At 37.4% G+C, this 14,985-nt stretch overlaps 1 protein-coding gene across 2 annotated transcripts in view; it reads right to left on the reverse strand.

Moving 5' to 3' along the window:
- LOC109823869 (pentatricopeptide repeat-containing protein At5g50280, chloroplastic) overlaps positions 1,183-14,985 on the reverse strand; it is a 17,609-nt gene continuing 3,806 nt past the window's right edge. The window contains exons 2-4 of one of the 2 annotated variants that reach the window (XM_020390290.1): positions 8,813-10,090; positions 8,595-8,713; positions 1,183-1,757 (exon numbers count right to left, since the gene is read on the reverse strand). In XM_020390290.1, coding sequence (XP_020245879.1) covers positions 8,710-8,713; positions 8,813-10,090 — 1,282 coding nt within the window. In that variant the 3' untranslated portion in view covers positions 1,183-1,757; positions 8,595-8,709. Of the gene's footprint in view, positions 1,758-8,594; positions 8,714-8,800; positions 10,091-14,985 lie in introns of both variants that reach the window. The other variant, XM_020390289.1, reaches the window with a different exon arrangement.

Genomic DNA, 14,985 nt, shown 5'->3' on the forward strand with positions numbered 1-14,985 from the left:
TTTTATTCTTAATTCTCCTTTTTGATTCTTGATTTTATTCATCTTTCCTTGTGAAAATCATTCATTCTTTGTCGCATCCACTCTCACTTACATTTTGTGCCGATTTACACACTATCACTTTCACTCTCTCTATCTCTCCATAATCATATTCACTCATCACTCCTAATTGTCATGCACACAACATAAGAACCGATTTTAATTTTCTCCTACAAAACACCTTACTCGTGGGATCGATAATTTTTTATACTATAACTTGATTAGTTGTGCACTTGCAACTTTTTGGTATATGTTTATGCCGCATCAATCTACTTGGTACGTGCAACATCAATCTAATTTAACTACTTTTGGTTTTTAGGAATCTTGCTCGGAATTTAAAATTTCAATGTGGATCTTCTGCTCTTGATAAAAGACTAATTTAGAATTCTTGACATTGCCATGGCATCACACATCTTATAGCATAGGAGTGTGATATCCTACGCTCCACACTTGCTGCTGGAGGCCGTAACATCATATAGGAATGACTTGGATTTGAATGAAGATTTGCCTAATAAATACGTAAGATGTCTGTAACAAACACATCAATATAGGGTCGGTTGATTTGGCTCATTTCATACATTTTTTATCAGTTTTAGGATGAAGGTTTCCTCTTTTCTCTTGCCAACCAACAACAGAAAAGGAAACTCATTTTCTAGGGCTAATGTGGCATTTCTTGGAAACCCCTACTCTGGGGTTTCCATGCTAACACAGACCTGTATAGTCAACCCTTCACCTCTGCCTGGACTAGAAATTTAATGTGCAACAGCGCATTGGTACATTTAATTAATGACAAATATTTGAGCAAGCCAATGCTTGTGGATATCACAATCATTCGATGTTACACAACAATTGACAGGAGAAGCCATCAATAAGTAAACCTGATCTGTGAAATGTAGGACCATGGAAACCATTGATGTGCAAACCTTACGCTTGGGGAGGACTGAAATTGAATCATTAAGTATGCGGCTGGGGAAGCATTTTTTATGCATGTATAATAACTGCATATGCTCACGGCCATCAATCTTCAACATAACTCGAGCCTTTGTTACCAAACAATCAGTGAGAATTTTCAAATTACCTTCTCTTAGTTCTAACAAACCCAACTCCTCTATATGCTTTTTACTGACACAACACAAATTTAATGTCTGAACCAGCTTTTGAGTATAAAACTACGAGTGACACATGATACAAGCCAATTTCATTTTCGGAGTACATATAGCATAGAAGGCAGGTATAAATGTTTATCATCATAAGCATATTTAAGCAGTCTTTGGTGGAAGGGCATAGCAACTGCCACACCAAAAAAAAAAACAATACACAGGAAGTGAGTGAAATAAGACACCGACTCCATTCTCATAAGTCAGTCAGGAACTCCAAAAACCACCAAGCTTAGCATATTCTTGTTGTTCCAGGCCTATTTTCTCTAGGTGATGATGGTTGATGCATATTCTTCATTTTCTGACCAAATGTTTACACCATTCAATTTTCCTGAGCTTGTGCATTGACTGTACGACTTGTAAACTTGGTACTCTGGAAAGCATAACTGATCACTGCTTGTCTGCTTGTTCCATGATTAGTATGGGATGATTCGGAGATATCATGCAAAACCATTAGGTTGTATCTTTCTTAAGATGGAATCTTTATGACAGCCTCAGTATATCCAGTCAATGCGAGGGACTCCCCTTCAGTTCATCAACTTATAATCTTAAATCTTTTAATCCCTGTGAACAAGGCACATACATATTCATTCGAACAATTAAGGAGAAGTTGAAATACAACTCTGAAAATAATACCAATGACATAAGTTTCACTTTTGAATTAGATCTTTAAGGCTCCCAACTCGGTCTTCTGATTTTTGGTCTCTTCTCTACCTAATTAGTTAAGTTTGTTTGCGAAAAATAATGGTGCATCTAAGACCCAATTCAAAATAAAAAATAAAAGAATAAAAGAATAAAAATGTTTTCTCATAAAAACACTAGCAAAAAACCCACCATCCTAGACGAAAATGTTCTGCTTAGGATGTTGCATCTATGATGCCGACATCCTAGACTCACTACCAAAAACTCTGAGGACATCCCCAAATTCTCTCTCTCTCTCTCTCTCTCTCTCTCTCTCTCTCTCTCTCTCTCTCTCTCTCTCTCTCTACATCCCTGAGGACATCCCCAAATTCTCTCTCTCTCTCTCTCTCTCTCTCTCTCTCTCTCTCTCTCTCTCTCTCGATCTCGATCTCGACAATCCCCTCTCTCTCTCGTGACAATCCCGCAGCCTTCATCCTCTCTCTCTCTCTTTGACAATCCCGCAGCCTTCATTCTCCTCCCTCACCTTAAATTCCTCTTTCTCTCTCAGGTGACATCCCCGCAGCCTTGCTCTCACTCCCCGCAGCCTTGCTCTCACTCTCTGGTGACAATCCCGCAGCCTTCATCCTCCTCCCTCACCTCACTCTCTCAGGTGACATCCCCGCAACCTTGCTCTCACTCTCTGGTGACAATCCCGCAGCCTTCATCCTCCTCCCTCACCTTAAATTCCTCTCTCACTCTCACTCTCTCATGTGACATCCCTGCAGCCTTCATCCTCCTCCCCCGTCCCGCTGTTGCCTCCTTTCTCTCCCCCAACTCCTCCACGCGAACGCCACTAGGTCCACCAGATCCGCACACGCTGCCTACGGTCCCACGCTACAGACACCAACCGTCAACCCCACATAGCCACACGAGGTCACCCAACCCCCTCAATATTAGATCCATTAAAAAGTAATCTTTCTTTGTGAAATTTTAAGCTTTTGATCAATGCTAATGAATAGATCTAGTTAACGTTTGAGCACTTAACTCTAATCATAAACTCTAATCTTTACTCTAAACTTAGATCTAACAAATCTACTAATCAATTCTGACCTTAACTCTAACCCTATCCCTAATTACCCCTAAATCAAAACATTAACTAATAAACCTATCCCTAATTAGGCCAACTAGCCTAACAAGCCCAACTCTAAAAACTATAGATCTAATTGATTTAATCTTAATAACCCTAAATTTAATCATTAATTAACAAACCTAATAACTACTCTAATTAGACTAATTGCCCTAATAAACCTAACCTCATTGTTACAACCCAAGTTACTACAACCTTAATAACCCTAAATATAAAATTAATTAAAATCTAGCCTAAATTACTCTAACTGGTTAATTACCCTAATAAGCCTCACCCTAATTACTATAACCTTATTAGTTAATTACCCTAATAAGCCTCACCCTAATTACTATAACCTTATTAACCTTTAATCTAAACTTTAATTAATAACCCTAGTCCTAATTAATCAAATTAGGCTAATTAACATAATAATCCTAACCCTATTTACTATTACCCTAAATCATTAATTAATACTTATTACTATAACCTTAATAACCCTAATTACCATAAGCCAGTTACTCTAAGCGTAATAACCATATTAACACTAGCAATACTAACAATAAGCTTAAGTCTCGTTACCGTAATCACAATAACCCAAATAACACTTAACTGTAACCATAAAAACTATAATAACACTAATCACACCACCCTTAATGCCATCTACCTTCATCCTAGTTACCTTAATCCTAATACAATAACAACACTAGTAACGTTATCTTTAATCCTAATTCCTAATAACCAAATAAGAAAGATTAATAACAATATTGTCACTATCTGTAATCCTAATTCGTAATAACTCTAATAACAGTAAGAACATCACATAACACTAACTTTAACCTTAATATATGTGTTATATATAAGGCATTATAAGTTTGTTTAAGATGTGAAAATGCATGATTTAATCAAACAATTATGTTTTTCGAAAGATAGTGTGATATATAATTATATATCCAATTTAGGTGAATAAAAAAATATTTACCGTTACCCATAGACTCCTATCCAATAATTATTGTCAATCCTTTTGACTTCTAATAAGATACACGACTCCATTTGGGCATGAAACTAAGTTTTATATCCGAAAATGATTACTTTATGTTAAAAACTAGGCTACTCGGACATGGCATTTTGGGTGTCGTGTCAGTGTCCGACACATGTCAGACACGGATTCTCCACGGACAGTCACGGACACATGTGATTCAAAGGAAATCCAATTTCCCTATTACTTACAGTCTTATACCCTAAATTAGTTCCTTTGGTACTATCGAGTCAAAAACAATCGGTTCCGAAAAATGAAAATCATTACTTCAATATTTGGAAAAATACCAATCGCATTATTGCATGCGATCAAAATTGAACTTTTGTGATTAAACATTATTCTTGGTTTGATTTTACCTAAAACGTTTCATTGTACGTACGTACGTACGTATGCATGCATGCATGTACGTATAGGTATATGTGTGTGTGTATATATATATATATATGTGTGTGTGTGTGTTAGATAATATAAAGAACATATATAGATATAAAGAAAAAATTGATATGTTATTATATATATATATTATATATATATATATATATATATATATATAATATATATATATATATTATATAGAGAGCAAGACTCCTTATCAACTTAAGTGGATAGGCGAATAGTTGTCACCAAACTTTTTAGCCACTCATTTATTAATATAAAAAGTCTCTTCATATCATTGCAAGATCCCTTAGGCCAAGGATCCATGCCCATATAAAAAGTTGGTGCGATAAACTATTTCTATCCACTTAGTTTGATTAGGAGTTTTCACATTATATATATATTATATATATATATATATATATATATATATATATATATATATTATATATATACTATATATATATACACACGACATCACCACATACTGCAGAAAAATGTAAAAACTTCGGTATCAGCCACAAATTTTGTGCTTGGTACTGAAGTGTCTCATTCCCATCCCGCTCTCCAACCCATGTAAATGAGGTTGTCCCCATTTACAATGAGTGGATGGATGAATTAGCACCTCACTACAAGCACAAAAACTTGTGGCTTTAGGTCTACCAATTTCCTCCATATTTGCTATACACGCACACATATATATGTACCATATATATAACATGTTATAGATGTATAAAGAAAACATACATATATAATATGATAATATATATATATATATATATATATATATATATATTGATATTTGTAGGTTACCAATTTCCTCCATATTGCTATACACGCACAATATATATGTACATATATATAACATGTATAGATGCGCTATAAAGAAACATACTATATATATATATATATATATATATATATAATATATATATATATATATATATATATATATATATATATATATATATATATATATATATATATATAAATATATATATTATGAGAAAAATGAGTATGCCTATGGTACAAGCACAAATTTGCTGACTTTGAGTATGTGAGAATGTCACTATCTCTCATCCACTCATTTCAAATTGGGGGACCACATGAATGTGGGCCCTCCATTTGATGCAGTGAAAGATAATATTCACCGTCACTACCAAGCAACAATTTTCGGTGCCTTGGTACCAAGCATAACCCATTCCTCCCTCCTCTCTATCTCTCTCTACCTCTCTCTCTCTTCTCGCTCTCTCAGTAATATAAGTATAATATATAAATATATGAATACTATATAGATATATCACGTATACTTATATATATATATATATTTATATATATATATATATTAGTGATGCTCAGTTATCTAACAGAGAGCGGATTATTTGAACTGTGGATTAAAGCATAGAGCAAAATTAGAAAACTCACCCAGAAGCACGGTCCTCAAAACATCCTTTCAGAGGCAATGGCTCATAATAAATAGTTGCTTCTTCTTACACAATCCACGAAGCAGAACTCAAGTAAAAAAGAGGGTTCCTGGAATTGGATTTCTCCAATTGTTCGCCAGTCCCAAACGATCAAGTCAACCTCCCTAGCTAAGTATATGAAATAATCCTGAATTGACGCGAGAGAACAAACGGCTGCAGAATTACTAGTAGGAAAGATATCAAAAACGCTTAATGCTGGAAAAAAAGCACAAGAGAGTAAACCTTGAAGTTGAAGGATGACTTCCTTTTATTAACATGATAAAACAAAAAAAGCAGAATTAGAATATAGGTCAACCTGCGTGACTAGCCAAAGCCAGATGTCAGCCGACAATAAAGAGACAAAAAAACTAAAACTAAGCAGAACAGATACCTCTGACAACGACAGAGGGTTTATTTGTGGATTAAAGTAGAATTAGGGTCCTCAAACTCCTTCAGATGGCTGGCTCTATAAATAGTTGTTCTTCCTTACACACGAAGAACTCGTAAGAGGTTGGAATTGGATTCTCCAATTGTTCGTCCAACGATCAAGTCAGTATATGAATTTGAATGGGAAAACGTGAGATGATGTAGAAAGTTTCAAAGTTATGTGAAAAAGACCAGAGAGCTACCTTGAGTTGGATGACTTCCTTTTATAAATGATCAGAAGGATAGATAGGTAACTTGAGCCGAGTCCGGACAGGCAACTGACTAAGCAGACAGCTGACAAGTGTCTGTCGCTTGCGAAGATAGGTAATCTAGGTGATTAGTACAATAAGATAGCAGCTGCTTGGTACTGACTAGGTCTGATGAGTCGTAAAGGCCATAGAGACTAGATCAATGATGACTTTGTCAGAGGAGCAAATGAAAGGGTAGACGGATGTCAGTGCGGTCGAGGAAACTACCGTCTCTTCAGTTGTCTGGTGGAAGGCCGACTAACACAACCTTTTTACTCGGTTGCCCGAGTTGCCGGTTGAAACAGTAGGCCGTGTGGGTTATTCGCAGAGGCGATTGGTTAGGTTGGACGAGAAGTACCGCCTTTTTACTTTGCTATGCAGGTTCTCGACCAAGAGAGTCGATCGTATAGGCAGCTTGAGTCATCCGAATTGTACACAAGTCAAATTAGGCGTGGTGCGGGACACGTGTCAGTTTCCCAAGGGAGGTTAACACTTAAGTTATTTGCAGACTATAACATATATATATGAGTAAGGCTACTATAAACTTAAGTGGATAGAAACCCTTTGTTCACCAACTTTTTTGTCCATTGATTTTGCATTTAGATTTGTGCTAGCATGTGATACAAATGAATGCACAAATCTCAAAGATAGCATTGATGTATAGCATAAATTTCAAAGAATAATGAAGGGATAAAAAGTTTGGCGGACAAGTGTTCCTAACCATTTAAGTTTATAGGAGCTTTGCTATATATATATAATCTTCTAGTTAACTTTTTTCCTTCCTTGTAACTTCTTTCCTTCCTTGTACTACATATAATCTTCTAGTATGAGGATTTTAACTCAGCTAATTCTCATATTATGATCTAGTTAACTAAGTCATAGCATGCATACAAATTTAGCATGTAAACATAAACCAACCATGATTTAAACTTTGATTAGAGATAACCCAATTGTTAAATACCTATTTTCTAAACTCTCTAATTAACATAATTGTTTAATTTGATCAGCCATGTTAGTGGGTAAATTTTGCATAAAAACCCTTAACCTAGGCTAAATTTGAAAATTCCTCTTCACATGGGCTTTATATACTAGTACACTCCACTTCTTATTTTGTCATTTTCAAAAAAAAAATCAAAACCTCATTCCCTCCCCTCTCCTCTGACCGACCAAACCCTAGGCACATCTCATCATGTTTAAAAAAAGGAATAATAATAAATTTAATAGCCTCATCTCTCAAACTCTAGAGATTGAACAAGAAGGAGAGGAGAAAGAAGATAGTTTGAGGATTTTGGAGGAGGAATTTGAATTTGAGCAAAGTCTCAAATCTAGGTATAATTTCTTATAATTCTCTTCTTCATGTTGTTATTAGGGATATAAGATTGAAACAAAGGATTTAATTTGGTTTTTGGTCTTACATGTGAGGATTTACCATTGCATGTTACATTGAAGCAATGATTGGCCCTTGCATGTCAATGAGTAGTTATAAAAATATAATATTTATATCTATGAGCATAGAAAATATGACATTTACTGGTTTTCAAGCCTAATGTGATCAAGTATTGGTTATCTTGCTTTGTATTAGTGTAAACATGGGTTGTATGTCAATTTATGTAACATAACTATTCATACAGAAATTTGAGCATGATACTCTCGTAGTAAAAAGAACATAACTTTCTTTGTACATATCTAAATATGGATATTTCGTCTGAGACATGCATCCTAGATGGCGTTCCATTTATGATGCGTTATAGCACTCTAGAGGGAATTCCGTCTAGTATGCGTATCATGGACGACATTTCGTCTAGGATGTTTTTGGGCAACCTAGACAGGTAATCCATCTACGATGCGATTCCGCTTAGGATGATCATCCTAAGCGGAGTTTCCGTCTAGGATGCTTCATCCTCGACAAAAATCTTCTAGATAGAATATCCTAGATGAAATTTCGTCTAGAATGTTCATCCTAAACGATTGTTTGAGCATACTAGATAGATTTTTCCGTCTAGGACACTCACATTTCTACTAGTGTCGAGCCTAACTATGTTATTTTAATGTATACATAGTGAAATGCAATCCTACGATGACTCTAATATGAAAATTGTAAATTACCTGAGTTTTGCCTGACCCTTGAGCAGAGACATTTTTAACCTCTTTAACTCAAAAAATATGTCAGTTGCATTTTCCTTTCTGTAAATGAGCTCTTTGAGATCCATACCATCTCTGTCTACCTGAAATGGAAAGTAGGATCATAATCAGAATAGACATGAGAAACTTCTGTGAGAACACAGTTCACTACAAGGCATCATGTAATAAACCTGTTTTGCAACCTCGATTGCCTTTTCTTGCTCTTCCAGAACTCATCTTTCTTCCCACTCTTTGGTTTTATACCCATTTTACTATTAACTATTCCAAGTATAGCACTCCTATCCCTTCTATTCTTCATCTCAGCTTTCTCATTCAAAATACTTCGCAACTTTTGGTACGACTTCGCATCAGGCACCTGTCCACTCTTCACCATTTGCTTGTGATAATAAAAGGCCCTCGTAAAATCACGAACCCGGACATATGCATATATCATTGTGGAGTATGTAACTGAATCAGGCTTCAAATTAAGAGCAGCCATCTCTTTCAACAGCTGAGGTAATTTATAATGTTGCCCTCCCCTTGCGTATGCATTCATCAACATATTATAAGTCATCACAGTTGGCTGAAACCCGAACCTCCCAAATTCCGACATCACATCTCTTGCTTGAACATAAAGACCATGTTTTGCTAATCCATCCAGGACTATATTAAAAGTAACTCGGGTCCCTTCAACTTTATCATTGACCATTGACTTCCATATCTCCATCAAAGTATGAGTCTCACCAGCTCGCCTAAATGCATCAAGTAGAGTTGTGTAGGTCTCAATTGAGGGTTTTATACCTTCCCTTTTCATACTCTCAAATGTAGCAAATGCCTTTTCGTGCCATCCACCAAGTGAGTAAGCATGAATAAGAGCAGTATAAGAATGAGATGTCGGTTTTATTCCAGCCTTCTTCATTCTCAAGAATGAGTCTGCAGCCATGTCACTCATTTTCCTTTGCCTAGCATAAGCACTTATGAGGCAAGTGTATGATTTGACATTCGGTTTCAAGCCTACTCCTTGCATTTCTAATAATAGATCTTCGATAATCTCAGGTTGCATTCTTCTACTGTATGCATCCATCAAAATGTTATATGTTGCCATGGTTGGTTTTACTCCTTTTTCCTTCATTTCATCAAAGAGGCCTTCTGCTTCTTCAATCTGGTTGGATTTACTGTAAGCATTCATCAAAGTGTTATATATAATGGCATTTGACGAAATTCCTTTCTTCTCCATTTCCGATTGAATAATCAGGGCTTCCTTCTTTAGTCCCTCGTCACAAAAGGACTTTATAAGTGTGCCAAAGACTTCTAAACTCCATTTCACGCCTTTTCTGTTCATACGTTCAAAGAATTGCCATGCGTCTTTGGCATGCTTACCACTCTTTCTCATGATGGTTATCAAAATAGAACAAGTTACATGATCTGGTATGATGTTATTAGTTTCCAGGGCCTCGTAGACTTTCCAAGCATCATTATATCTGTAACCAACATCAATTTGTTAAAAAGGTAATTGTCACATAAGCGTTAGGTAAAAATAAATATTGTGTCTTACCTAATAATTCATTGGTGCTAGAGTGGTACGCATGTAATGCTAACAGTGAAAGTTTGAAATTATTCTTTAAAAATATTCTTAAGATAGAGCAGAAAGAACGCTCAGATAAGTTTCTTCATAAGACTCTGATTTGCCAAACTAACAATTGGGATATAAGTAGCAAGTTAGCTCCAGCATATCCTTTCTCCACAACTATGGTAACTGTTTCTTAGATTCCTGATACATGGTATATCATGAGAAATAAAATCCAACAGACATTGGTCAAAAGATTCATTCAGGTTTGGCTAAATTAATTTCAAAGGGAATCACATCCTGAAAGGAAATACAGAACCCACATTGAATCAATACAATATATCCTCAGAAAATAATAAATGTTTTTACTTTCCTTTTAACAAAAACCATATGTGCACTTGACCCAAAACCCACATCGAACCAACATAATTCATTAAATAATAAATGTTACTTTATATTTAACAAAGGCCATACCTGTGGGCCACAACCCACATTGAACCAACATAATATGTTTCTCATAAAATAATAGATGTTTTTACTTTCTATTTACAAGAGGCCATACCCACAAAAGATCATGGCACTTCCTGTAGTCTAACCTCCACCTCTTTACCTATGACACAGACTTCAGTGGCGATTTTTACCATAACAACCACCAAGCAACAGAATCTAGCACTGACTAGGTTAATTGCCTATAACAAACATTTCACCGAGCTACTTAACCACTTGAACATCGTTGCACATCCACTATCATCTTGCTTATGAACTTTCTCTTCACTTCTGAATCTTACAACTTGTACTCCTTAATTATAAGATCAGCTAAGCCCTATTTGGCCAATCAAGGAGCGACTGTTCATGGACATTATGGGCAAACCCTTTCTAAAGGAACTACATTAATTACATTTATATATGAAAAATCCTAATCTAGTAACATAACGCAAGGTCTGCCAAAAATGGAACAAATCTTAGAAGTGCGTTCAATTGGTTCAATATCAATGAACCTTGAAAGGAGAGTTGAAGGTTGCAAGGAACGTATGGCCACGAATCTACTCTAAGAGACACCTATGAAATTCCAAGTCGAAAAAAAGTACCTTTTTGAATGAATGATTTTGGGCATAGACCTTTTAACCTACCTTTGGACAGCTAATAGACAAGAGGAGGTTATGATTCAATCTTTGTCGTCGTGGATCGCTTTTTCGCTCTTATGGTCAGGACATATGAAAAAAGAGTGAATCCCTGTTCATTCGAGGTTGGTGACCTCTTCTTCGTCCCGATAGTTAGGAACATTTTTATATCAATGGAAATCCCATCAACGGATCCAGCAAATCAAGCAGCAAACAGGAAGTTGAGGGCCGCCTCAGCGGAAGGAGAAGGACCTACAACGGCAGAGACTACTTATCCTTTTCTTGTTCCTAATCGTCTGTTACGAGTCCGGGCGACTCCGTCGATAAGAGCTCTTAGGAGTCATCAGCCTGTTATCCCCGACGTACCTTTGATCCGTTGAGCGAGAGCCCTTCCACATGGGACTCCCGGATCACTATGGCGACAGAAGGGCGCTTACAACAATAAGGGCTAGGGTGAATGGCGCTCTACCAACAGTCGAAAAGTGAACGAGTGAACGTTACACTTAGTGAAAGCGTTCAAACACAATCTTCCTACTTTCTTTGCTGCACACGACTTTTTCACGGAGTCTGCTTCCACAGTTTCTTGAGCGACAACCACCTTGCGTCGGCCTGGTTGACTGTAGCTCATCTTCCTGGATACACTTCGGAATCAGCTCTTTCTTTATGATATGCGAAATCTCGTTCTTGCGGTTCATTGATGTGCTTACACACTAGGCTACCCTTCTCCGAAAGCTCCGCGGGACCACCTATCACTAGTCTTTGGCCGGAGGGGTTTATTGCACAAAAACGTCGGGACGTCACAGTCAGAAGCCAACCAGGAAGAGCCGGAACGGCCCGTTGTGATCGAGACAGGGAGGGAATATGATTTTGTCGGAGACCTGAGCCCGCGTCAAGCGGGCCTTCTTTTTCGCTGGGTTGGTGTTCTAATAATATAGATAGAAGAGAGTGCTTAGGAGAGAGAATCAATGTTTAGTAGTAGGCCCGGTTCACCAGGTTCTACCACTGCAGGGCCCAATCATAGTCCGACATCTGAGTTTGAATCCTTTCCGTCAGTGAGTCCTTCTGTAAGTAGAAGGCAGCCATCTAAGGGATGCAACTAGTCTGTATGCAAAGCATCCTGTAATAGTCCCCTATTTTAATAGGAGGGTTTGTGCCGCAGGTGTTGAACGATCTACTCTACACAGGTGTGGGCTTACAGGGCAGGGCTAGGCGATGGAATCGGGCTTAGGCTGCATAGCTATAGGGATTCCATCGCCTTGTTAACGTCACACATCCGCCGCCTACCTACCGTTTAGGTGGCACCAGCGAGATCCAGCTCCAGCTAAGGTAAGGAACTTCGTGTCGCGGCTACTCCACTCCGCTGTGGTCTCTTGAACTGAACTTCGTTGCCTTCTCGCGTGCGAAGCGAATGGGCGTTGTGCCGTGGGTCAATTTCGGGGCGGGGGCTAAGAGGAATCCGAGCTTATTCTTATTCAATGCTAGCTCTGACCTAGCCCCCCATAGAAGAAAGGCTTAGAATCAATGCTTTGACCGAGAATGCCCCTTCTCTCTCATAGCCCTGCCCTAGTTCCCCTACGGCTACCTTGTTACGACTTCACCCCAGTCGCAGACCCCACCGTGGTATGTGCCAATAAGACCACCAAAAGCCTTTGTGGCACTAGTGGTACACAGAAGTCATGGTTCACTTCAAAATCCTAATTGAAAGGAACTTTTCAAATTCGGGGTTTGCGGCAGGCAACTGTCAAGACAGGTAAATAGATGCTTTTTTTTACCAAAGCAGTATAGGCATCGGCCCCTCCCTTTAGTAGACGGGGATGAACATCTAGGATGGACAAAAAGACCAGAAACTGAGGGATTGGACAAAAGGGAAGGTGACTTCACTACCTGGATCCTCATCTCTTGAACTCGTTCTGGCAGCTAGTTTAATGGCACCGGCATCTCATCTAGTCTAGATCGATTCCCTAAGAGCTTCTTCTCTAGCAGGCGCACACGTAAGCTTTGATGCTGAAGTTTGTTGGTCCCGAACTCTCACTGATCCCAGAGATTAGCCTTCAATGATTTAACATCGGAATCGCTTTGAGTTAGCTGTACATAGTCACAACCCACGTATACGCACAACATGCTATGTAAAACAAAAGTGTGAATATTAAAAACATAGGATAGAATATTTTTGAAATGCAGTAAATAACATACTAGTTTTTTACCATTCAACAAAGTTGAATATTATGCTATTGAAGTAAATCTGAGATATATGTACAAATATAGTTTTCATATATTTTTCACTGTGTACATAATCTTCTGTGATAATAATATCCCAGATTATGGGGTTTGTGTATGAAGTGTTCAAAAGAAAAGAAAAACAGTACAAAATGTCACAAGAATCCAAAAATTTTGCAACATTTGGAAGTGTCAATTTCTTAATCCTAGACAAAATCGAATAACGTTAATGATCCCCTCCAGTGAACATTTGGACCAATGAAAGGCCTCTAGCAAAAAGATTGCTCCAATGAAGAGACATACTAAACAAGACATATAGGTACATGCAAATTCCTAATCACAAGGTATATCACCTGGGACCCCTAGGACCTAGTAGACAGGATGGGAATTTTCTAATTGTTTTGACTGTTAATCAAGGAGGCTAAAATCATGTGCATTTGTGTGCAATGATGGATGTAGGCATTCACATGAACCCCATCCAACTGAGGGAAAAAGAAACAAGGGCATAACCACTTGTTTAACAGTCAGGAGGGCAGATGAATGTTCATACCTAGATCCACACTGTACTTTCTTGTAGACAGATATATAGGAGATGAACATTCATGACCATTTTGAAACCCAGTTCACGTCAGGTTCTCATTAATATGCTCAGCTTTGTTTATTTATGGGACTGTTGCAGGTATGTTATAAGAGACAAACCAGACTCAGAGTCAACCTATACCCGTGAAAATGCCTTTTCAAGTAAACTAGCCTTAATTGATAAATATCTTCAATTCATCTTGCTACAAAAAAAATTATGTATCATGTAAATGTGCAGCATTCAGCTGAATTTACATGAACTGTTTGCACTATAACCTTCCCAGTGAAACTATTGCAACCAAGTTTTTTGTTCCTTTTTCGTCATTTTTATTTGAAATAGTAGGTTCAATTGGTGCAGTTTTTCAAGTTCACATTTAAAAAAAGAGGGCGGTATTTTTCTTGTTCATTTTTCCTGATGAAAAGGTGAGTTCCTCATATATTACATAAGATTTTAAGAGAAATAAGAAACGCGAATACAATCAACTATGTTACTACAGTATGGAAAACCTTCAATTGGTTAATCAAATTGTTCTAGTAAAAAATCAAGTAACACCTGGAGCCAATCTGATCAGGACCAAGCCAAGATCCCACCCTGCACCTGACTGTGTGAATTGGGATACAAATCCATGCATTAACTATTCCACAAAATCAACTATGCAGCTTTAATAATTTATTACTCTACTCAGACCCGAACTCATGTCCAGGTTTACTGGTACCCGGACCTTAGCCAAACTGAACCAAGTCAGCCAAAACAATATAGTTTCAAGTGTTTGTTTCAGCATAGTTTTTATCAGTTTTTAGGTTTGCCAAATTCTAACTTGAACCAACTGTAAACCGTCAAATTAAAACAATCAACTCATAACAAAATTCCTGATATGGTAGACCAAGAGGA

Source organism: Asparagus officinalis, chromosome 9 (assembly GCF_001876935.1).
Source record: "Asparagus officinalis chromosome 9, Aspof.V1, whole genome shotgun sequence".
NCBI classification, from domain to species: Eukaryota; Viridiplantae; Streptophyta; class Magnoliopsida; order Asparagales; family Asparagaceae; genus Asparagus; species Asparagus officinalis.